At 40.1% G+C, this 26,527-nt stretch overlaps 1 protein-coding gene across 2 annotated transcripts in view; it reads right to left on the reverse strand.

The window, feature by feature from the left end:
* TMTC2 (transmembrane O-mannosyltransferase targeting cadherins 2) overlaps nucleotides 1-25,829 on the reverse strand; it is a 435,623-nt gene extending 409,794 nt beyond the window's left edge. Inside the window, exon 1 of one of the 2 annotated variants that reach the window (XM_059402387.1) lies at nucleotides 25,626-25,707. Coding sequence is in view for 1 of the 2 variants with exons in the window: in XM_059402386.1 (XP_059258369.1) it covers nucleotides 25,626-25,708 (83 nt within the window). In the remaining variant the exon portion in view is untranslated. Of the gene's footprint in view, nucleotides 1-25,625 lie in introns of both variants that reach the window. The other variant, XM_059402386.1, reaches the window with a different exon arrangement.
* Between the last annotated feature and the right edge of the window lie 698 nt (nucleotides 25,830-26,527).

Here is a 26,527-nt window from a genome sequence, read left to right on the forward strand (position 1 = left end):
AAAAAAAAAAAAAAAAAAAAAAAAAAAAAAAAAAAACAGTGTTTGTATGTGAGAAGCAGAAAAGGCACCGGCATATTTCAAAAACTAAGTCTTAGTTTTATATGTCAACCTCATTGCTTTCTATTTTTTTTTTTTTAAGATTTTATTTATTTGACAGAGATCACAAGTAGGCAGAGCAGCAGGCAGAGAGGGCAGGGGGAGCAGGCTCCCCACTGAGCAGAGTCTGATGTGGGGCTGGATCCCAGGACCCTGGGATCATGACCTGATCAGAGGCAGAGGCTTAACCCACTGAGCCACCCAGGTGCCCCAATCACTTTCTATTTAATAAAAGATGGTACTTTAGGCACCACCTTAAAGACATTCTACTTAGATCTGGTGATATGTCCAGGTACCTGACATATGTCTGCCCCCACACTGAACTGGCACTCACAGAAACAATTTACCAAATATCCCAAATCATCCAAATATGAATGTACCACTAACACTTGACAAGTGTCCACTAATTCTGATAAGAGCATTATTATCATTTGTAATCCTACCACCAGCAATTTGCACCATGCTCTGATGTCACAGAGAAGAACAGAAAATTAGAAATAAAAGTTTGCTCCTTAGGACACAATATTAAAATTCACATATCAAGTTGACATTTTGCCCAAACTTTGTAGTAGATTGGGCAAAGATTTACCAGGGAAGTCTGCTGCATTCAAAATTGGGACTTATTTGACCAAAGGAAGAAGAAAAAAATGACTTAAACACCAGGGTTTATAAAACACAGCAGAAGAATTAAAATACCTATTATCTCTCTCCTTTTAAATTTTACGTAACATTAGATAATTTAAGGTAATACTTCATAATGAAAAAATCAAAGTAAACGGTGATAAAGTGACAGGACTTGGGGGTGGGGGACACAAAGAGGAGGAACTAATTGGTTTTGTCATTAACCTGCTTCTATAGGTAGCGTAGCAAATGCAGTTACAAGAAATCCTTTACACGGACTATAATAAAATATGAACTTTCTAAGCAAGGTTGTGTCCTGCCTGTGTTTGGGTCTCATGAACCAAAAAATAAAACCAAGGCAAGACACAGAGGAGCAATGCTGCAAAGAACCTCCCTCGTCTCCATGAGGGAAGACTCAGAGCCCCACTGAGTCATTTGTAATACCTAATTTTAGAATGCCAGTTACATGGGAATGTTTTAATTACCTTCTTTGTTGTTGTTGTTGTTGTTGTTGTTGTTGTTGTTGAATTCCTTGTCCCTAACACAATTCCGGAATCTAGAAGCAAAGGAGGGGGCAAGGAGAGCTGAAAGAGGGCAGAAGACGGGCTTAGCCATCTTGCCAAGATGATTATCCCCAAGATTAGAAACAGCAAGTTATAACAGGCAACAGGAAAATGCTTCACAGACAATAATCAAGTAACAACCAAAAGACTGCCATAAAAGACCAAATAACTTTTTTTTTTTAAGTACAGGAACAATATTCAAGGTGCCATGAAGCACTCTAACGTGCCTTGATATCTTTACGAGCATTTTTCTATTACAGCCCAGTGAAAACAACAGCTAAAATAAAATATTTATAATGATCCTGACTCCACTTTTTTCTTTTTACAACTTTGTTGACTTTTCTATCATAAAACTCACCCCTTTCAAGTGTGCCATCCAATGATCTTTAGTAAATTTACTGAGTGTGGGGCAACTATCACCATATTCAGCCTTTAGACTATTTTTATTACCCTAATGTTTACTTACATCAACCCCATTCCTACTGCCAGGAAACCACTCATCTATTCTCTCTTTTTTAAGGAGATTTGCCTTTTCTGAGCAGTTCATATAAATGGCATCACAGGCTACTCCACGGCTTTCTAAATATGTAACTTTAGTGAAGTCACTTAACTTTGCTATGACTCATTTTTCTCACAATCATCATACCTACACCTCACAGAGCTCTTAGAAGGAATAAATGAGATCATCCGTGTGAAGCGCTTAGAACCCTGGCTGGCACAGACCAACTGCACAATACACTAATTGTAAAGCAGTTAAGACCCCACTCCTGCTTGCTTGTAACTCTACTCCAGTTTCTATGCCAATGGAGCCTCCAAGTCAACGTGTCCAAAACTGAAGTCTCTATCCCTCTCTTCAAGACTGCTTTCTCCTGTGTGCCTTCACACAGGAAATACTCTGAGCATCCAGTCATCAGAAAGTTAACAAATTCTTAAACTCTTTCACATTCATCATCCCATCCAATCAGCATGTTCTAGAGTCCTCTACTACCTTGAATTTGCTTCCTTCTCCATATTCCCTCAGCTTTAGTTACAATTCTCAGTTCTTCCACTTACTTTGTACAAAAGCTTTTGTTCTCTCTGCCTTCAACTGGCTCTTCCTCTAGTCTATCCACCCTACTTCTGTCAGAAGATTCTCTATGAAAATCCCAACCTGTTCCTTTCTCTCCTTTAAGGGTACCCCCTGCCTTTCAGTGTAGCTCCTTAGCTTGTCAGGGCCCAAAGCAAACTGCTTTCTGCCTGCTTCTGTATTTCCATCTCTGGTTGGTCTCCAGAGTCCACCCTTGGGACTGGTCATTCTGAACAACCTGTGGTTTTCTGAATGTGCGAGCCAGCTTTTGGGCTTCAAGCAAGCTAGTCAATCCAGAGCATCTCCAAGATCGCCATTTACCTTTCTCAAATGGAAGTTCAAGTATATCTCTGTTTGTCAGGGTCCCTGGACCATCTAGCAGAATTTGGAAGTTCCTGTCTGTGCAGAGCTAAAAGAGATAATATACAAAAAGAAGCTCTCAGAGTGTCATCAGCTCTGTGAGACTCAATGAGATGTCCCCTTGTGAGCCCATGTTCAACATCACTTGAACCTGGTGAAGGGCGAGTAAGGAAAGGGAGGAGGATGGAGGGAAGTGAGTTGGGGAAGGAGGAGAAGGAGTAAAAGGAAACGGACAGAAGAAGGAGTGGCACGATGCGAAAGGATAGGAAAGGAAGAGGGAAGAAGAGGAAGATAAAGATAAAGGGCATTTTCGGAAGACAAAGCATGAAAAATAAAGAGGAAGAAAGGACAGGACCTACTTCTTGGAGGAAAGCCTTTTTTGGGGGACATGAGCCTTTAATAAAAAACGTGAACCTTTTCTTTTACTCCTAACTATGATGATAATCCTACAATATTTCTCTCTGTTCTCCTGTTTCTGAACCACTAGCACTCACAGTGATTCTAGCTCTAATGTGGAGGAAAAATTTACACACTTCCATCTGCTGGAGACAACATTTCATTTCCTTTCTAAAGCATTCTGCACATTTACTGTCAATCAACCAAGAATTACTTTTCAGGTTTTCCATCTGTTTTCATTTTTTTTCTTTTCTTTCATCAGAATCCATGGAAAACTAGACATATTTCAATATGCCATAAATATCAAGGATATTTGGGCGAAAGAATCAGAGTTAAGAGAGGTATTAGAGATTATCTAAATCAGCAGTCCCAAGGCCTGGCTTTCCAATAGTTTTTATACCAACCTTGGTCTTTTCACAATGCACTTCCCCATTTTATTGATCAAAGCTAGTAATCCTATCTTATGACTACAAGCTAGTAACCATATCTTATGACTACAAGTAACCATATCTTATTATTACTATCCAGTGCTACCCCTAAATTTATAAGATTATTGGGTCAAAATCCAAGACAAAACAAAGAAAATTTCAACAGTTTGTCAGGTTATATGATCATGTATTGGATAACTCTACGTTCTGGGTGTTAACAGAAGTCAATGATAGACTCTCATTATGAACTTCCATGTCCCTTCCTAAGCTTCAAGCAACTTACCCCAAACGAATTCTTCCAGTTTAGAGAGGGGAAAGTTCAATAAATAGCATACATCTATACCCCTGATTATCCTTATTTTCTGCCTCGTTTCTTCGCAACATCTTAATAAATGCCCTCTTATCCTACCACGGGTTCTCATCCTGGGATGCACAGAGAGAATTTAAGAAGCCCATGAACTTGGATGGGGAAAAAAAATAAATCTTAGTTTTCTCTAGTCCTAAAGAAATTAGCATTTCCTTTAATTATGAATGATAGCACATCATGGCAGTGACTTTACCACCAGCAGGAATCATAGTGACTTCTCTATCATAGTACGGTTATTGCAAATTTCTCAAAAAAATCATTTATACTCATCACTATTTTGATAATATGGTAGCTAATGGATGTGCCACTTGATTTGTTATTAAATAGACTAATACAGAAGAATATATATTACTATAATGAAGTGGAGTTTTAGTATTTTGATAAGAGTATCTCAATGATGGGGCTTCTATGTGTTTTGCTTTATGCATTTAAGACAATTCTGGGGGAATATATCCATAGGTTTTACCAGATGGCCAAAGGGAGCCACAGCCCAAAGAAAGCTGCATTAAAAGCACAATTCACTTAGATTCACCTCTCTGTTGCAGGAACAAGATGGGGTAGTACAAAGTAAATGTGCAAGCTCATACAATTTATGCAGAAAAATTCGGACTCGGATTCAGACTCAGATCTCCTGAACGCTCATCTATTCCAATGCTTTAATAGACGGGGGTCAGGAGCCTGAGCTCCAGAGACAGATATGTGTGGGTTCAAATCTGATTCATCATTGCTGAATGGCTCAATAGCCTTTTTTTTTTTTTAAAAGATTTTATTTATTTATTTGACAGAGAGAGATTACAAGTAGGCAGAGAGAGAGAGAGGAGGAAGCAGGCTCCCTGCTGAGCAGAGAGCCCGATGCGGGACTCGATCCCAGGACCCTGGGATCATGACCTGAGCCGAAGGCAGTGGCTTAACCCACTGAGCCACCCAGGCGCCCTGGCTCAATAGCCTTAAGGCAAGTTACTTAACCCTACATTTCCTTATTTATAATAAATGCTTTATTGGGTTAAGAGGATTAACTAAAAAATACTTAAAGAACTTACTGTATTTTGCACATAATTATTAAAAAGATACAACAACTACGTCATGGTTAATTAATGTTGTGGGGTTTTCATGATACTATTTGTATTTTCATTTAGTTGTATACTTTTCTAAAACTTCTCTGCTGCCAGTAGGATGTCATTCTCCATACAACTCTCAAAATCAGAGCCTACTTTTTTCTCAAATGCACCCGTGGCCCAGGAAGATCTGAGACCAGAAGCCAGAGCACCCTCTCCCTGCTCTCATTTCCACCTTCACACTATCCCGCTAGAGACTTCACTAATAGGTCTATCTTGGCACCTCACCACATTCAGTCACACTACCTCCCCCTGCCCTCATTTTCTGCTAAGCCGAGGATCCTAAGCAGCTTACTTTTTTTTTTTTCAGTCCACCATTATCCACGCTGAGGACACACGGAGAACTCTGCAGCCCCAGTTTTGAAGTCCCACCATCCTAATGACCTGACATGGCCTCCACGAATCCTGTTCCATTTTCTCAAAGGTAATCAGATTCCTCCAACAGGCCTCCACTGCATACACTCATACCTCAGCAACGAGTTCACTGGTGTAGGAAACCAAAATATGTGATGACTGACCAGCAGGGTTTTGAGATCGCTGAGACAAGAGAACATATGATTCACCTCTTGCATGCCATTCCACTCACACAGCGCCTGACAGAATGGACGCAAACAATGCATATGAAGCTGAATTGGATTTCATGCTCATAACAACCCTATGAGATCAGGAATTACTGTCCTCTTCAGAGATGAGCAAACCCAGGTTCAGACGAGTCTCTGGTCCATTGTAATAGTTGTTGCCAGAGTGAAAAACTCTGTGAATATACCCAACAGCGCCCATGAGTCCATGATCCATCCTACTGGACTCTCTTCAGTAAGAAACACGTCGTGCCTATTTCCTCAATTTCTTATTCCCCTGGAGAATTAAAATATACACCATCTAAATGTTTCCCTTTCTAAATACATTACTCAATTTGTCACATTCACAGTGATCCTAATTTATTCAGGTCTAGATTGAGGCACACAACAGGGGAGCTGGAAGTGTCCTGAAATGGAAATACAGAGCTGCCTAGAAGTGAAAGAAGCATCCTCACAGAAGCAAGGACCCAAGCCTAAGCTTGTTCACAGCAATGACCCTGGACTAAGCGAAAGAGAGAAAGGAGGAGAGACGGATCTAAGAGAAACAACTAAAAGGGAGACTGTGATAGACTTCGAAAGTCTGAGGGAGAAAACAGGGCATCCATGTTGGAAGCCACGTCTTCCTAGAGGATAGTTCAAAGTGATCAACATGATTAGAGCAGAGCCAATGAGATGCCTAGATTCAGACTCGAGCCCCTGCTGGAGGGGAACTGTGTCTCAACTGATCACGTAGCACCAAGCAAAACCTTTCAACCTGAAATGAGATTTGGAAGGGAAACTTCAATATAAACACTGATTTTATGGATATGATTTCAACAGGACACATTTCCCTATTACACCCATAATGTATTTCACTGATATCAAAATACCTCCAAGCCTTACATAATGTAAGTGCCTGGACATGTTCACATATCACCATATCTTTGGCTCCCAGCAACGTCGGCAATTCACCACTTGCATATTGAAAGAACTACAGAATTACAACAGGCCCAGAAGTTCCGCCAACAAATTTACTGCCTCTGTGTTATTTGTAAATTGATTGTTTCTTCTCTGGCTTATGGCAAGTGGAGAACTGCATATAAATGCGTATAGATTACATACTACTCATAAAATTCAACGTTAGGATTGAACTTTCCCCAAACTCAAATATTATGATACCCTTTAAACAAGTATTATAATATACGTTTGACTTAATGTGTCTCTTCTAGATTATTTTTTTAATTGATTACACTATCTTCATGTCAAAACCTTTCTACCTAAATGTCTGCTTTTACAGAAAATGTTTACTACCTGGCTTATGAATTAAGAATCTTTAATAGGCTATTATTGAAAAATTAAAACAAGAAAAAAAAAACAGTATTTTTGGCATTGTTTTTAAGTAGAACAGGTAGCTATTTGCTAAAATGTATTTCAGTTATTTACCGGGTCTTAGGGTCTCACATCATATGCTTATATAGGTTTTTTTTTTCAAATTCACTATTGCAAATAATACCAAAGGCAGCATTTTCCACTTAATAAGGATGAATCTACATATTATTTTAAATCCACAAACCAACCTTTGAGCCACAAATTTTAAAAAGCCAGGGGCCTCGTAAGTGAACAAATTCCTGAAAAGCATAAGAATCAGCTCCAATCTTATAGTAGGCAATCCTGACACCCATTTTTCAACCTGAGGACAACCATATCCAAACTGCAACCACCCAACCAATGGGGACTCTCAAACAGTGCAGAAGATGGCCATCCAGTTCAAAGTAAAACAAAACAAAACAAAACAAAACGACGACACCAAAAAAACAGAAAACAAACAAACAAAAATACGGCCTTTTTCTTTGCAAAAAAAAACCAGGCTATCAAGGCGGTGCATTATTGAACACATTTTTTATCAAGGTGTCTCCTGGGGAGCCCAAAGACCAAAAAAGCATCAAGACGAGGCTGTCGACAACCAAGCAAAGATGCAGAGTCACTTTGCAGGTGTCAAAACCTCAATCACAGAAAACCAGGACCAGTGGGCAGAGCACATGAGAAAATAGATACCAGAAGAATACCAAACAGCTGCTCAGCCGCTGAGCTAGAGCAAGGCAGATACCCATGGGGAGGTCAGCAAAACACTTGGAGAACACATCCAAGCAGAGCCTGAAACAATGTAACAAAGCAGCAGACAGCTGGCCAACAACTGCTTGGAAACACAGGCTTGGGGCATTGGAGGCAGGCGGGGGGCCAGGTCTCCAAACAGCTACACAAGCATCCCAGAGGCCTCCACTCTGGGAGGAAGCACAGACACTTGCTGCAGACCCTACAGAATTGCCGGGGCCGTGGGGCAGGGACAGACAGCACCAGCACGCAAAGACCCATGGTTGCAAAAAAAGCCACCGCTCACCAGCACACTCAGGATCAGGGCACTAGTTAAGACAAAAGCCTGGCACCATTGTGGAGATGTGGAGATGTCCAAGCCATGGTTGGACAGAACTCACCTGCAAGGCTTACTCTAGTGTCATCTAAGGGAAAATCAGTCCAATCGTACGTTGGTAAGTCTGACTTCGAGCTGTAGCTCGAACAGTAGTATCTCACACCTGTGTCTCCCAGATAATATCAGGAACCCCGGAGAGCGCCCAGATATGCTCTCGGGGATCAGTAAGATTGCTAGACAAATTTTAAATGTGTGTGTCTCTGTTTAGATTGGGGGTGGTAAACTCTTAAAGGTAAGGGCCAGATAGGAAGTATTTTAGTCTTTGTAAGCCCCAAGGTCACTGTCAAAACTTCTCAATTCTGCCACGTATAAAGAGAAAGCAGCAGTAGATAATACAGACAGGCCTGGGTACAGCTGTTTAAAAACCAGACTACACGGTGGATTTGGCCCATAGGCCTTAGTGCCTGTTCCTGGTTTAGATGATAATCCAAAATCCATACACATAAAGCTACGCAAATGTTCTACCTTGAATGAGTGACCACCTAATACTGTGCAAGGCCACAGGGCTTCTGAGATTGCATTTATTATCCAGCTGGCACCCAACAGTGCTACTCAAATATTCGAGGGTAGTAAGTATAGAATTGAAGTGGACATCTCAGGTTCCATGATCTGTGGTCTCCCCATTCCCAGAAACTTTGCCCTTTCTTGTAACAGAGCCCCCTTTCCTATGGTGAATCTATTGGTGTGACAAGGGAACACCTGCCTTCTCTCTACTCGTATGTCAGACCATAGATTCGGGCACATGCCCTGACCTGGCCAAAGTACTGCCATGGCTAGCAGCTGTGTTGCATGCATGAGCTTGGAACCTGAGTCAGGCTAATCCAGGTCCTTCCTGGAGCATTCCTGGGAGAACAAAGGAAGAGCATTTAGGTTGCCATTGGCTATGGTAACCATGATGGCCAGACCAAGAGATGGAAAAAATGAAGTCTTCACAACCTCAACAAGTCTCTTGAGTTCAGACAAGCAGAAGAATCTACGTTCCCCGAATTGGCCCTTTGACACTTACAACCAAGAGTCCTCATTATCGAAAAACATAGTATGCCAGCAAAAATAAAAGCCCAGTGATATGTTAGCAACAACTCAAAACTTCAATACAGGCAGGCAAACTCTGAAACCTCCACACATGGAACATGCAGTGAGCAGAGATGTTCTGGTAGCTCATGTCTCCTCTTACTCACGATAGAAAGTAGACACATTCTGCCACCTTGCTTCGCCCCCAAGCTGATCTACTGGGATTTCCTTTTCTTCCCACTTGCACAAGACAGAAATCCTCTCAACCTGCCTCCACATTCAGCTACTCACCCCAAGCGAGACCGATTTTCCTTCACTTTTCCTTTTCTAATCTACTCAAATTTCTTTTTCACCTCTGTCCTTAACTTATAAGTAACCCTCATCATCACTGTGAGTACAAATCCTCTGATATAACCCTCTATCACCTATCTAAACCTATAGATCCTGCATGATCCTATAAATGGACACTCTTCGGGTTCTCTCTGCTTTGGATTTCACCTCCTTTAGACAATTCTCGAAATATTATCCTGGAACACAAGGCCCATGGTGATCGAGCCCCTGGCCACTTCACCCACTCAACTTTCCTTTCTCCCTCTCCCTCCCCTCCCCTCTGGCTTTATGGCCTGCTCTTTAGATACTATGCCTTTCCCTTCCTGTACATTTATTCCCCAAATTGCCCTCCCTCTCTCTCTTCTTTATCAAGCTAATTTGACTCTTTCTTCAGCAGTCAGTTCTCACAAGTGCCCCCCCACCAGCCTGGGTGAAGTGCCCCTCTTGTACACACTTAGAAGCATAAGCATGTCTCTATTTTAGAGACACTATCTAATTACTTGGTCTCTCCACTAGACTCTAAGCAACTTGAGATGATGGACAACATCTTCTCCTAGGTCAGTGCCCCCATGATCCAATAGGTTCCTGACACAGCTAAGCATTTACAAACACTTACTGAAGGAATACAGTGGTGACATGAGCTGAGAGCATCCCACACAGATGCTTTCTTGGGAGACAGTGCATTTCTACATAAGAATGATTTAACACTTTACAATCAAAGGCCAATGTCTATTTGAGATGATTTCCTGAATTTAAAATAAACCGCATTCAAATCTCTCTCCCAAACGTTGAATAGAATTATCATAACTTTACACTATAATTTGCAGAAATCAGACTACTTAAATGGTAAACATACCCTTACGGTTCCTCTCTTTCCATCACTTCTAGTAACAAGAACCAGTTCTGGCATCTGAGATAAGTGCCCAGAATATACAACAAAACAATTTACAATGGGATTATTAAATATCATTAAGTCTTTTGGTTGACATGGTAGAAAGACAATTATCTCCTTATCATTCTTGTTGCTTTCTTAATTTCCACTCATCTTCCTTTTCTGCTCCCAAGGCTGATACAGAACAGAAGTTAGTTTGTGAAGAATGCCAATGAGTTAGCAACCGATGTGATTTTCTTGAGGGAGAGGGGAATCCTTAAAATACAAATAATTTTCAAAAAAAATACAATTAATTTTCTTTAAGTGAACCAAAACCAATAATATTTTACAAAAGAAATCATTCATTAGCTTCCATTTGCTCAGGATTTTGAGAGAGAATACTATTCTAGTTTTCAATAAAAGTTTAGTTGTACTGTTACTTTGGCCTACTTCTACCAATTCCAGTCTGTTCGGGTAAACTCTTTCTGAACACACAAATAGCTTGCAGACATACACAAAAGATTTTCTTCAAATGCAGTAGGTAAGCTGCATGCAAAGCATTTACTCTATTTTTATATAGACTTCCAAAGACGCTAAAGAAAAAACATTCAGACTAAGTTCTGGTTTGTGTTTAAGTTCATCTTCAAGTTTAGAATAAATAATGTTTCTTGTCAAAACTTATGATTTACAAGAAATCTTTGAACTTAATTTTCAACCAGTTTTCATAAACAATGATGACACAAAAAGAAAAAAGGAATGAAAATTTAAACTTAAGATTATGCTTTATATTAAAAACAACTTTAAGTTTTGAATATCATCCATGGTCCACCTTAAATCCACAAGGTTTGTGGCATATAAATAAACTGTCCAATTTAAACATTAAATTTACCCAATTCTTTCAGGCTTCAGTTTGAAAAATAAACCCAAGTCTCTCCCCCAGATAAAAAATTCTCAGAATTCAAATTCCAAGTGCACAAAGGTGAGTTATTTACTCTAATGATAGCTTTTTAAAAATATAAATAAGCTGGTATTTTGTAATACACACCAAAAATCCAGCATGTAACAGGTTAAAAACACCACTGAGTTATTTCCACAAATAGTTAAATTCGGAGGATTCCATTCCTAACAACTTGTCCTGATTCCACCTTGAAAAGCTGACAATCATGGGCTGCCTGAGTTCCAGTTCACAAAGACACCAATCAAAATGCCCACCTTCCAATGCTGTGCCTTGTTTTACCCCACAATTTCATCCAAACTTCCCCATAATGTTCCCCCTCTGTATCATAAAGGAAAGCACCATATCAAAAGCAAGAAAGGGGCAAAACCCTCTTCAAGTCAACTTCTGTCAAATCCACCAAAATTCAATTATAGGAATATCCTACTTCACAAAATGATAATATATTAGCCTCCCTTCATATTAGATACCCACACCTTCCCATCCAACCCTCACCCTGGAGAAATCCAAACGCTAGTCTTTTGTTTAGTCCTAAAAATGCAGCTGAGGCATGTTAAAAAGGTCTTGAATTATTGGTTTCTTGTACTTATTTTAAATTACTTCCAGAGAGTTGAGGACTATCCTGCAAAAACCATTTGTTATTTTCCTTTAATAAATTAAAACAGCATAATTGATTCTTTTTAACTCATCAGTAACAGAATCTGGTTTATCAAGATACTGTGTAAATTTTCACCTGAACACTCTAAAAATGTTCTAAGGAACAGATGTGCACTAGAGAAAACTAGGCTGTTATCCAACAAGAACCAAAAGTATTCTCCTTTTTAGGAGCTTGTCACTCGCTATTAGGATTTCATTATCAATAGGAATGGGGTAAACATGCCAACTGAGAATAAGGTAACACATAAGACATAAAATGATGATTATGGCTGAGGTAGAAACATCTCTGGTTGATATGGTCTGTTGTATTCATGTCCCTCATTTTCCACTATACATAGGACAATAGGACAAATATTTTACTTAGCGTATTATTAATTACCCAAAATGGCCAATTTCAAATATATCTTTTAGGCAAATGAACACAAATCCATAACCCTAGAATTGTGGTCAGTTTTAAGCTGGAAGGGACCCTGGGGAATCATTAGAGCCATACCCTGATGTTAAAGAGAAAGCTGTTATCAATACCATAAACCTGGGGCGTCTGGATGGCTCAGTGGTTTAACCTCTGTCTTCAGCCCAGGCCATGATTCCAGGGTCCTGGGATGGAGCTCCACATCGGCTCTCTGCTCAGCAGGGAGCCTGCTTCCTCCTCTCTCTCTCTGCCTGCCTCTCTGCCTACTTGTGATCTCTATCTGTCAAATAAATAAATAAAATCTTAAAAATAAATAAATAAATAAAATCTTAAAAAAAAAAAAAAAAGTAAACCTTCAACACACTTATCTTACCTGTGGTTCTTTTTTTTGGGGGGGGGGGAGGAGGTTTGAGGAGGGGAAAGTCTTTTTCTATGGAAAAAAAAAGAAAGTAAGATATATTATTAGTGTTAGAAGGTTATATGTTCTCTTTATATAGGGAAAATGTTATGCAAACATGTGAAAGATCAGTTTTAATCAGGAGAGAGATCAATATTCTTAAATGCAGAACTAACTATAAGTAAATTAATGCAAGTAGTAGGTCCTGGCAAAAGAGTAAGTTCATGGGAGAAAGAATAACAAGCTTCCCAGAGAAGGTTTCAAAAAACAATGAGCTTTTATGTCCAGTTTGCTCGCTATAAAACAGAAGATATATAAGTATTTCTGGGATTTGGGCTAATTCTCATTTCAACATCATCTTTCACAATATAACAGAAAACAATTCCATATTTTCATTAAGATTTTTCATTGTCTAAGATACAATCCACATCATAGAGTGGGTCAGTTCTTATAAGATGCTAAGAAATCATAATTTTGCATATGCCCCTATGCACAGTATCACCAAATTTAAAGAAGAGTATCAATTATGATAAAAAAGATGGAAGACATCATCATTCTATTTTTCATATAGCTTTTAGTTGCATATATATTACAGACATTTTATTGGAAAAATTTACTTGTGTGTATGCATGTACACATGTGCACACGTATAATGGTTAAGTTCCAACATCATTTTTCCAAACTGGTAACTCGAGATGAAAATTCAATTCTAAAATTCATAGTTAAGGGTGCCTGGGTGGCTCAGTGGGTTAAGCCCCTGCCTTCAGCTCAGGTCATGATCCCAGGGTCCTGGGATCGAGCCCCACAATGGCCTCTCTGCTCAGTGGGGAGCCTGCTTCCCCCTCTCTCTCTGCCTGCCTCTCTGCCTACCTGTGATCTCTGTCTGTCAAATAAGTAAAATCTTTAAAAAAATGAAATAAAATAAAATTCATAGTTAATTCAATATAGTTGATTGAACCCTTTCAGTTATCTTACATCTATCTGAAATGCTAAGTGAAAGATTACTACAATAAGTTTAAACATTCAATATTTGCTTTTAAGAGAAATCCCCTAATGCTCAGCCCTATTTGCAGATGTTATTCTATAGTGATTTTCCACTATCAGCAATAGAGTTAATGAATTAGTTCTCAATTAAGAGAATTATTTATTAAGTATCCAAGCAACACCAGACACTGTGCCAGGCACTTTAGATAACTTACTTCATTAAATTCTTCTGAAAACTCTATCAAGTAGGTATTGCTACCCTCCTTCTGTAGAACAGGAAGCCGAGGCTGAATGAGTTTAGGTAACAATCAAAATTACACAACTAACAAGTAATAGTTCTGGGATTAGATTATCTGACTCCAGACTTCTCCAGGTCTTTCTCCTTTTGCCACCCTGTTGCTTGGAAAGAGCTAAAAGAAAGAAATGGTTTCTAGCTAGTTACAAAACTGTGTCTGTCAGCAGGTTTAAATAGTGGATGCTGCTATCCAGCACATGTACTGAATGCCCTTACTGCAAAGTCTCAATACATCCTGATTAACACAAACACTTCCACGCAGGAAAACGTTGGCTTATCTGACATACAGCTTCCCTAATCACCAAGCTGCCAGAACGCCTCTGAATCTGAACATATTCCCGAAAGAAAAAGGGCTGTCATTGAGGAGGGAGACCATAAGTACCCAGTAATAATACATCCTGCCAAGCAGAACCAAAGTACCAAAGATTATTTACACCCGATGCACTGTAATTGGTCCTTTTACTCCACAGAAGGAAAGAAGCGTTCAGATTGGCCGGAATGTCTATTCAAAATAACCCTCCATGCACAGAGGCCAGAAACATAGGGAAAGCAACAGAAAAGAAATACAGGAGAGCAAAAACTGTTTCTGCGGTGAGACTAGGGACCGCTCACCGTGAGGGTGGACAGAGATGAGAAGCAGAGCTGGGGCGTAGAAGTGGCAACAGAAGCCGGGACGGCAGATCTCAACCACTAACGCCAAGTGGAAAAGTTAGCAACGACATGCACTGGGACACAGCTCTGTTCTCAGATGCTCATGTGCAGCGATACTGGGGTCATTCACCTTCAGGCTAAGACCCTCCACGTCAAAGGGTATAACCGTGTAGCTTTTTAAAACACACAGAGAACATTCACCATACAATTTCATTTCATGCTCACGCTGTGGTCACCTGTTGTTATTTCCACGTCCTGATCCATTTTAAGACAGTTTCAAAGCTTGATACCATGTAATAGCACGGCTGAAATCCTAGTCTTTGATCCTGGCCCAATCTTCCTTCACGACACTGCCTCTAGTGCACAGCATAGTATTTTAAGAAGAAAGAGATAATCATTACCTATATGATGAGTTCTTTAAAAAGATGTCTATTAGTAAGAAGTTAAAACTTCATATAGATAGGGCAGCCACCTACCCAGAAAGCCCCCCAAAACTGCCCAAAGGCTAAGGCAAAAAGTACCAAGTTTAAAAAAAAAAAAAAAAAGACAAGCGTCCAGGCATTTCTAATCCTATCTGCTCTCCCATGACAGCATTGCCCAGTGCCTGAATATCACTAAGAAATCATTATTTTCCCTACTCCCAGCTGCCTCAACATCTATTTCTTGCTGCCTGCCTAAAGTCTGCAAAGTCTTCACACAATGTAAGCCAAGTTTCCTTACAAGGGATTGTTTGACAGAAGTACAAGCCAATAAAGGCACTGACCAGACTCGATGTAGGCATCAGTATTCGTCACGTCCAAAGCCTAAGAATACTGCGTATCAGTTTATTTGTCAAAATCAGAATCCAACATCTGTCTCCCTAGTCGTGTTACAAGGAAGACGATATTGTAATACAAGATGGTGACAGATATTTCAATAGAGATCATCTCTAGAATTTCAACAGGCTCTCTACCTTTTCAAAATCTACACAACCCCTCAAATCCATCAGATCAATTTAAAGATGTGGTGACTGAACAAATGTGAAAACAAAACATAAAGATTAACTAAGATGGCCAAGCTCACACACAAAGAACAGGCACCTTATCCTCAATCTTATTCCACCCGGGTACTAGGCAATCTTTCCAAAGTTCTATGAAACAGACCGAGCTGATGTAATACACTTAAAAGGAACAGAGTCTTATTACTCAAGGGGTTCATGTACCACCATCAGCTGGAGCACCTGCAAAAGAAGAAATGTACTCTGAGGCTCACTCCAGGCAGAGCTTGCATTTCTTTTTTAAAATTTATCCATTTTTCTTTTCTTTTCTTGAAGTTTTTATTTTAGTTCTGGTCAGTTAACATACAGTGTTATATTAATTTCAGGTGTACAATATAGTGATTCAGCACTTCCATCGTCACAAGTGCCCTCCTTAACCGCCATCACCTATTTGACCCATCTCCCGCCTGACCCCCAAGTCCCTTACCCCTGACCCCCCTCCTCCCAGTCACCACCACTTTGTTCTCCATAGTTAAAAGTCTATATCATGATTTGCCTCAGAACATACATTTTCACTCCCCAGGTGATCTGGTGGTACAAAGAAGTTTGGGAAGCACTGATCTAGAAATATATACATGTATCTAGATGGAAAAAGATCCAACAAGAGGCCCAGCCCAAAAATGTTGCTTTAGGAGAATCCGAGTGATCCATCTGACTCCAAGAAACTGGAGATTTAAACTACATTTTAAAAGAGTTTCTAGGGGGTGCCTGGGTGGCTCAGTGGGTTGGGCCTCTGCTTCGGATCGGGTTGTGGTCTCAGGGTCCTGGGATCTGGCCTGCATCTGGCTCTCTGCTCAGTGGGGAGCCGGCTTCCCCCTCTCTCTCTATCTGCCTCTCCACCTACTTGTGATCTCTGTCTGTCAAATGAATAAATAAAATCTTAAAAAGAATGGTTTTAAAAGAGTTTCTAGGGGCACCTGGGTGGCTCGGTGCATTGGGCCTCTGTCATGATCCCGGGGTCCTGGGAACGGGCCCTGTGTCGGCCTCTCTGCTCTGTGGGGAGCCTGCTTCCTCCTCTCTCTCTCTGTCTACCTCTGCCTACTTGTGATCTCTGTCAGATGAATAAATGAAATCCTTTAAAAAAATAAAAATAAAAATAAATAAAAGACTTTCTAAAAGGCAATCATCCATATTGAAGGATGAAGGCAGGGAGCAAGTTATGAGAGCAGCAGGTCTAAAACCCCCTTGTCTGTCATGGGCATCCTCAGTCTTGTCAGGCACGAATTCAAAAGTAGCTACTCAATACTCTGTCATAGAAATGGTTTACACTTTTTATGCTGATGACATACAAGAGATTCAAAGCAGTGAAATTTCATTTTCTATTCAACATGGAACAAATGCCAAAAACACCACTGTTTTTAAAAGAAAAAAAATACAAAGACTCTCTTAAACACAGAGATGGAGGAAGGAAACCTAGAGATCATTTCTAATGGGATATTTTAAATAAAAGACTAGATATTTGTGGCAAAGTATAGTTAGTAATTTCAGGCTGCACACTGGTTTCTTTCATAGATTCTAAATCTCAAATTCACATTTTCTTTGCTTAAATCAGTACATAACCCTGTAGGAGTGGGTGACAGTATAAAACCTCCTTTCTTTAATATAAATTCGGTGACACAATTCAGCATCATTTTTTTTCAATAGACTAACCTTCCTGTTTTAAATGAGATTTACCAAATGAATTCAGGTATACCAGTTTTTCACATCAGCTATAAATAATTGCCTCCCTCTGAAGGGCCTATTTCTGCAAATAAAAATGTCTTTTTGCCTGATTAAACTTCTTCATCATCTGAAAACTTTTCTTCTGCAAATTTGTGGTTGGAAAATTTGTCAGTAGAAGCTTACTTTGTCAAAATGAGCTCTTTTCAATGGCTTCGAGAGCCCAGTCCAATAGTTAATTATTTGGAGGAGGAGGGGAATGTCCTATTCTAAAAGAAGTACACTTGACAAAATATTTGGACCCAAGAATCCTACCTACAGACTTAAGACATCTTTTACAATTCAAGGCAGCAGGCTCAGTATTTACAATACCTTTAAAAAACCTGAAGACAGAAAGGTAGAAATAGCCAAAAGACAGTTAATAAAACAATGAGAAAGGTCCCCATATGAAAACATGTCAGCTGCCCACCCTAACCTCAACAACCACTTCTCCCAAATGGCTTTGGGATGACAACACGTCTTCTCCAAACTAAGAGAAGTGGTCAAGTCTACCAATGTAGTCTTCATAGCCACCACCCAAGTCACCTCCCGTTGAAGACAGTTTGTAGGGATATTACTTCAACACACACTGACATTATAAAAAATTAAACTACTGACTTGCCTTATTAATCCAAGAGATGCCATTAACAGAAAAGAAAGCAGGATAGGCCTGCCTTCATGGTGGAACAAATTGGAAATTCACAAAAACAAAACGTTTACTTTTCCCATAGTGTTTTCACTTACCTGCCTCTCTCATAGACTAGTTTTATAATCTAGGGTTTAAAATAGAAATTCAATAATAATATGCTTTATAACAATGTCCTAAACATAGGAATCTAACCCAGCTAAGAGATGAAAGCCAAGACAAACAACAAGGCTGTGGTCTGCATCCTTTCAGTCTCTTAATAGAATACTTATAAGCAATTCAAAAAAGAAAACAAAATTTCATAAGACACAGCTGTAAAAAATTTCACTGAAATTACTCATCTTTCATTTAAAAAAAAAAAAAAACCTTATTTTATAAAAACCAAACTTGTGAACTGCATTTAAAATTAATACTCAAGGAATTCCAAGAATGCAGGCTTATACGGATTGCCATTCTTCCCACTGGATTTTTAAACAATGCTGAAACATGGCTGTTTGAAATACTTCAGTACCATCACTTAACACTGTTCAAAATGTCAAGAGCCATATTGCGCCCCAGTGGCCACTCTTCAGCAAATAACACATCCTTTGAAGTTAAAATACTCCTAAATGATGCCAAGTGAGAATTTCTAGGAGAGCACAGTCAAAACTTTCCACTTCTAAAGAAATCAATAATCTGGAATCACGGTTAGGAAAAAAACACTTTCATTATCAAAACTCGTGATTTTTTTCAGTTTCAAATGTCAGTAAATTCCTTTATCCCATGGCACTATTGTTTTATATGTTGTTCCCTAATGAAATCACAAGCATAAGCCTGTAGTAAACTTGTTGGGTTTTTTGTTTTTGTTTTTTTACCCTAATGTTTTGTTGGAATAATGACACATTTATTGTAACAAATGCCACAGAAATGAAGGGTAATCATTGAAGACAAAGGGGTCTGACAAAAACATTTCACTTGACCGCCACACCTAGGACACAGCTGCTATTGCAAGGGCACTGATGTATGTTTCATTTGACAAATCATGTAATTTAGTCAATCTCCCTGACTGTGACTATGTGGTGTCTTAGTCATACCCTGTCTTACTCCGATATCATAAGATGCCTCGGCAAAGAAATCAAGAAACCAAAGCTTACATCAAATTATCATAAGCCAAACAGCACCTCCTCTACCGAATACGAAAGCACTCTTAAAACAGATACTATAGCACTGTCCTCAAGCTATGAGGCCTGTATGTACCTTCAGTAATTTCATTTAATCCCGCAATAAAATGGGATCTAAAGGTGAAGTTAGAATGTTCAGTTCTAATCTCCTTTCCACATTAATTTTTAGACCTGAGCAAATAAAGATCTCTGCCCATTTCATCTTCAAAACAATCATTTCTAATTGTTCAAATTAACTACACATTAGGAAATGTCCTTAAAGAAAATAAATTACTCTAAAAACAGGAGAGCAACTTCTCGTGTAGCATCTTGAAAACAACTCATTTCAGTCTTCCTACCTTCTATAAATTTTCCTCTGTGGATAGCCTTACTCAATTCTTTCCTATTTAGCTGTAAGGAAAAAAAAAAAAAGTCATAGTTGACCCCCAAATGGTAATCTCAAAAATTTTCTAAAAGACTGAAATGAACATTTTTACCTTTGATTCTAGGAAATCTTGAGTACAAGAGAAACTGACAAATATGATTGAAAAGTTAAACTGTCAGAGGAAGAAAAGATCAATAGAAATTTGATAGTGCCGCATCTTAATGGAATTATCTGCCTAGAAAATACAGGGGGAAAAAATCTGAGGCAAAAGTCTTCAATCCCTATGACCAGTCGAGGCAAATCTAGTTAATTCCAGGTGTTTTCCTCCAAGGAAAACAACTGATCTGGACAAATAGGAAGGACATCATTTGGGAGAGGTACCCTATGCGTACGAACACAGTGCCAGTGAGCACCATACCAATAACATGGCCAGTCCAAGCCACCTACCATGGTTGCTCCACATGGCTGTTCTGGGAATGAAGCCAGCAGAGCCCCAATCTAAGTTTTAAAGTATCAGTCAAAATAAACATGGCTAACTGCAAGTGAGATTCTGCTAAAGGACAGTCTATCAGCATTTTTACAAGTCTATCATCAGACTCCCAGATTCAAATACTTTACAACACCAGCTACAATACAGGTCGGACAAGGACAGAAAGGTAGAGATGCTTTGTTGACAAGGATGACCAGCTGGTGTTTGTATCATGCATCACATACGTGAGATGCGTACGTTTAGGAGTATTCATAATTAGTGAATTATTGAGTGGACTCATTTATTCCTCAGAAGTACATACAAACCAAATCTTCAAAAAAGCCATCTAGCGTTGTGCACAATTACACCTGTAATTATTCAAAATATTATGCTTTTTTCATCCTATAAAAAACAGAAAGCACACAATTCCTGGTTATATGCCTCTCCCCTTTTTTTCAACCAGGCTCTAAACGAGGACTGCTATTCATAGAAGAGGGGTCTTAACATTCAACAACCCATTTGTCCTTCCCATCAAGGCTGCCACATGTGTCACTTTTGTGAAGCCATTAAAGTAGGTACACAAAGCTGTTGTAATATTTAGCTTATAAGAGAAAACCAAAAAATTTAAAAGGTAAATGTTACTGTGTTAAAAGCCTATTAAGTGAAAATAATAGTGTTGAAAGGTTTGTCATTTTTCAGAGTGACAAGGGTAAACTTTATCTTTTCCTAATATTATGAAGGGCCTGTTCCTGAGGAATGTACCCTTTGCTTATGATAAACAGCAGTAACATCATGGGCATTTTAAATAAGTGTTTTTAATGTACAAAACAGCAACAGAGAGAGATTCAGAAGACAAACTGTACTCCGAACTCATGTTGGAATAATCCAAAAGGTTCTAGCTATTTCAGAATTATAGCTTCGAGGAATTCAGTGTTCCCGCAGGGGCACGTTAGCCCTAAAAAACTAAACAGAGAATACCAATGTAAACTAATAATATAACCCCCCCAAAAAACTATACATACATAATATTATTATAATATATATATTATACACACACACACACACACACACACACACATATACATATATAAAGACAACTAAGAGACAGATGGCTGGCAAGCCATAATTTTCCCAGTGGCATTTATACATGTCCATTCAGTGCTTGTATCTGGGTCATTTCGCTAGGATAAGCCCCATGTGACAGGCTCACTGAAAGTAAGGCAAAGTAGTCCATACTGGCTTCACCTAATTTTAATTTACTATTAAGAGATGTACTTGTTCAAGCGGCAAAATGAACCTGTTCTGCATAGATCTGACTAAACTTTGTTAGAAAGTAAAAGATCATATTAAAATATTAAATATAAAATTATATTATATATATTACATATAATATATATTATATTATAATATATAAACTATAAACTGTAACCACTTGCATATTTTCCAATGTATCATAAACTTGGAAGGAAATTGGTCAAATAACACCCTTGTACACAGTAACTTCTTCCAATAAAGACCTGAGGGGACAACCCTGGATACAAAACAAACTTCTTCCTTCTATACTTGATCTTAGAGCAATGCTTCCTAAACAGGATTTTACTAAATACCAAGCATGACTTCAATGGTTGAACATACTAGAACTGTAAGGTAACAATCCCAGATCGGTCCACTGCAAGTCCATTAAAGAAAATCTCAACCCACTGAGCCACCCAGGAAGTTAACAGAGTGATTGATCATTTCATAAGGGATTCTTATCATACCAGCTCAAAACCCAAACAGATAGTCACTTCAAAAGGTCAACTAGAAGGAATAGTTGAATATCTTTAAGAAAAAATGGTTTAAAAGAAAAAAAAAGGTATCATGCAGTAAATCCTCCATTCCTTCATCTTAAATGCTGTTAGTCAAAATCTTTATGACTTTGAATTAACTCATGTCTCTATAAAATCAGATTTATATTTATAAATTAAATTAGTGAATAACTAAATTAGGAACACACTATTAAGAGTTTGGGGTAGTTTTGATGCAAAAATAGAAATTTTGGCTTTGGAGTTGCTCCTCCAAATTTCAGACAATTATTGCACAATGAGATAGCTAAGAAACCCAAAGGTCATGTTAATGATCAAGGTTAAGTTGAACAAATGCAAAATGGGCAAAAAGGAAAACAATTTTCAAAGCAGCCACAAACCCACTTCCCACTTCCCAAAACTCAAATTATCTTTTTTTAAGTAATGCATGATTTTATTCACCCAAGAATAAAAATATGTATTAGCTGATTATCTTTTTACTTGTTATACATCTTAAAGGGCTTGCCATCAATTAGGTGATATGTGCAAAAAGAATTCAGACTACAAAACAATAGATATGGCATCCTTCTGCTACTCTGAAGTAAACGGACTCCTCTTTTATCTCAATGCAAAACTTCTAATAGTACTTTTAAAGCAGATATGGTGAAAATGATGCAATGTTATCCTCAATAAATATATAAGAGAGCAGAGAACTTGGGATCAGCAAGTTTTTTTTTCCACTGACCTAAACACCAAATTTCTCCAGAAAATGAGATTGTCCTTCAAGATGTCACATTCATGATGACTTAGAATTTGGCAAAGACTGTTTATTTATCATTCCAACTGGACTCTAACCACAATTTAAGATTCAATACAATCATGACTAGACTGAAGGCAAAGGGATGAAGAAGGGGATGAACCTGAAACTATATATGCTTTTTCATCAGATACGATGAATTCTACTCTTCTGTTTGTTTCATCACATCCTAGCCTTATTCTTAAGTTTAGCATTAAGACACTTGTAAAATATTAAGTTTTACCATAGGGAAATCGATTTTGCTACAAAAAAGTTTCAGATTACCACTTAATCTCAACCAAGCTACATCAAACAGTGGAAGAAATCATATATGTAGTTTACAAAGTAAACTTGATCACTATATTTAAAAGAAATGATAACTTTGAGAAGTACCACAGCAATAATGTTTAAGCTGAAGCAATATAAAGCCCTCCTACAGCGAATGCCAGATTCTTCAGCGAAAATGCAGAGTCTTGATTTAGTTAAGCAAGTCAAGCGTAAGAGCCATCTCCCTCCTTGTGAGCTGCTCCCAGCCCTGGCCTCTCTCCTTCTAGAACTCTATTTCACAAAGTTCTTGGCGGGGGCAGGGGGAGTGAGCAGGGGGAGTGGAATCCACAGATGCCGTTTACACAACGTTTTAAACTTGAGTCTTTGTAGTCTGAAATGGAGCAGTGGAAGTAAACACATTATCATCATCCTACAGTTTCCACTTGACTCCCCAGCTCTCTCCCTGCTCCACAGACCAGTGAGTTAGAGGAGGCAGATAAAAAGTATATCCGAAAAGCCACAATTTACAGAGCACCTTGGCACTGTGCATGCTATGCAGACATCCAGCAAGTTCCACGCTGCTACTAAAAGGTGTTTCAGAATTTCTAGGATACATAAAAACTAAGTTTGATTCTGTTAAGACTGCACACTCTTAAGAGTATAGGACTGCATATGCAGTTCTGCTACTAAGAAACTTAGACTAACATACACTTCCATGTTGTGGCCAAGGGCAATTTATATTTACAGGCTCTTAACATCACAATATAATATAAAGTCTATATGTCATATATTGAGCAAGCCCACCATCAAAGCACAACTAATTTATCCCCTCACTCACACTGTTCTCCCCATGTTATAAAGTCCTAACACTACTGACCGATGATTAAAGAACACATAATAATTAAATCTACAGAAAAAATGTACACGCAAATTTAGTTTAGTTCAAGTCTTCATATTTTACAGGATGCTTTCTTCTGAGATATAATTTTTAAAGAACTGAACAGCAATAAAGGATAGCATACTCTGGGAACGCCTGACTTATCACAGTATTCTACAATACTTACTGTACTATACAGCAAGCTACTTTTTTCCCCAAACTCTTTATTCTTAGTTTAAATGACTACTTTTCAAACTGTCCCCAACAAAACCAAGAACTACCCAGATCCATCCCTGAGCTCATTTTAGTGAAAAGTCGCCCATCTTTGGAAGGGAGAGCTGTTTCTTCCCATTCCTTTTTCTTCCCTGTCAAGCGCCTTTTTTCCCCACTCCCCAGAAAGAGCAGGTGCACACTAACACAGAAATGGAAAGAACAGAGCAGCTCACCTCACTCTTACACAAAGACCATTTATTTCTCAGACCATGTATCATAACTGCTAGATCTATACACTGCTTAAAAGTTAAGGAAAAGTTTATGTCTAGCAGTGGCTTCCTTATCAACCAGTCTCTGACAGACACTACATAAAATGCATTAAGAAGAGTTTGCTTTATTTCATTGCACCTATTATCAGGGGATTTCATAACAAACATGTGGGTGTAAACTTAGATTCACGGATTTCAAGCATATATCCATGAACATGCTTTTAGCCAGAGAGTAGGTACACCAGAGAATACAGAACATGGCTAAGTACCACCCACAGAAGATTCTGCCTTCACTTGCCCTCACTATCAACCACTTTGCTTAAGTTCACTCTCTGCCTTGCCTTGACCCTGGGGATCCATTCGCTTTCCATAGCCCAGAGAGGCTGCTGAAAAGCTGTCAAAGTAAATCTGTGCTCACTTTTTGGATGGTTTAATTTCAATGGAGCATGAAACACCCCAGGACGGTTAATAAGTTTAGCCAGGCGTGCTGTTCTCCCTAATATATTTTAATTATGCATCTGTTTTAATTGTAATCAGATTAAGTCACCGGAAAGGCACAAATTGGAATTTTCCCTAATGGCTATTGGAGCTTTTCATCAGTTTCTAAACACTAACAACATTTAAAAAATAGGTAGAGACACGAGCACAAGTGTGACATTTTCCAGAAATCGATGCAGTTTCTTTGACAACACAGTTCAGGTCTCATTAGCCACCCAAACTAGCCCAAATGCAGAAGACAACTTCAGTCTCTAGGGGCGTCTTCTTCCCCAATTAGCACAAAAGAACCGCTAACGTCTAATGTAAAACTCCCAAACAGAAATGAAAGCCCAGGCTTTTATAAAGTGCTACTCCATCGATTGGTGAGCCAGGCGGGGGGAGCCGGAGAGCCCATCAGCAGCATTATCTGTAAGTACCGTAGACGTCCAACGGGAAAGTTGCAGCTGAGTACGATTCTCTCCTTCCACTATTTTGATAACTGTCAAAGGTGTGGCTTTTTCCCCGGGAAATAAAAGTGTCCCATCAATAAAAGGAAGCGCTACAGGGAAGATCTATTAAGAGGAGGGGAGCGGCTTCCTTCCAGCCCAGACGTAAAATCGCTCAATGTGCACCAACAAAGACCTAAGACATTTTTTTTTCCCATTTAATATGATCATTAACAGTTCCCCAAATTGCTGCGATTTCCGATAAGAAACTTAAGCGTTCGCCAGCAGCCAATAAGCAAGAGAAAGAACCTGCTGCAAACTAGGAACCCAAACTCCTTCAGCCCGCCCAGCGCGCTCGCTTCCCCGGTGTTTGCCCTGGGTGCTGTTTACGCGTCTCCTAAACCTTCAGGTGCTGGACCAGTTCCTCCAAGACGCACTTCAGTCTTAAAGCGGGAAGCTTCTGAGCCACCGCGGAGTCCCCACGCAGCCCGCCGACCCCTTACCTGTCATCATAGCAGAAATCCGCACTCAAGGTGTTGAGATACAAGGCGAGCCCCAGAGCGCTGCTCACCAACTCTGCAATCATCTCTCCACCGCCTTCCCTCCGGCTCGGCTCCCAGCGCGAGGGCAGCAGCGGCAACAAAAAACAGAAGCATCAATCCCCACCTTCCGCCGCCTTCTCCTCCCAGCTTCACTTTTTCCTAGCTCCCCACCCTCTTGTCCCTCCCTTCCTCCCTCGGGTCCTTGCAGTCCACCGCTCTCCTCCTCCTCCTCGCGCCCGTCTCCGCAGCCGCTGCGTCCTCTCTGGGTGCGGGCTCACACCACGCTCCCCATGCCGGGCGCCCGCGAGCGGCTGGCGTCTTTCGGGCTTCGCGCCCCCCGGCGGATGCACAGGGCTGGTCCTTCGCGCGGCTCGCGGCCCCCACCCTAACCCATGGCAGTTCGGGGCGCCCTAGGTGAGGAGTGGGACTCGGAGGAGGTGGAAGAATGCGGGATGGGGGCAGAGGGACCGGACCCAGCAGGGTTCTGGGACCAGCTGGAGGAAGAGAGAGAAAGAGGGGCGGGTAGGAGGGACAAGGCGAACCGCCTCCCCTCGCCGCCTCCCGGGCGCACGGCTCCGGTGCTGCTCTGGCTGACTCCGGCCGCCACAGCGGCTGCCGCTCATTCACTCTTTATTAGCTCCCTCCCGGCCCCAGCCCCTTCTCCAGTGAAGAGAGGAGCGGCGGCTGGAGACTCCCGAAGCTCCCGCGTGGGGTTCTCGGCGCGGGCCCCCCCCCCCCGCGCCTGCGTGGCCGCCCTCCATCCCGGCTTTGCCCGGCCCCTTTCTCCACCCAGATCCTCCCCCCCGAGGCTCCTCCCACACTACCCCCTGGCTGGAGGCTCCGCCCAGCTCCCCGAGGCCCGA

This window comes from Mustela nigripes, chromosome 6 (assembly GCF_022355385.1).
Source record: "Mustela nigripes isolate SB6536 chromosome 6, MUSNIG.SB6536, whole genome shotgun sequence".
In the NCBI taxonomy this organism is placed as follows: Eukaryota; Metazoa; Chordata; class Mammalia; order Carnivora; family Mustelidae; genus Mustela; species Mustela nigripes.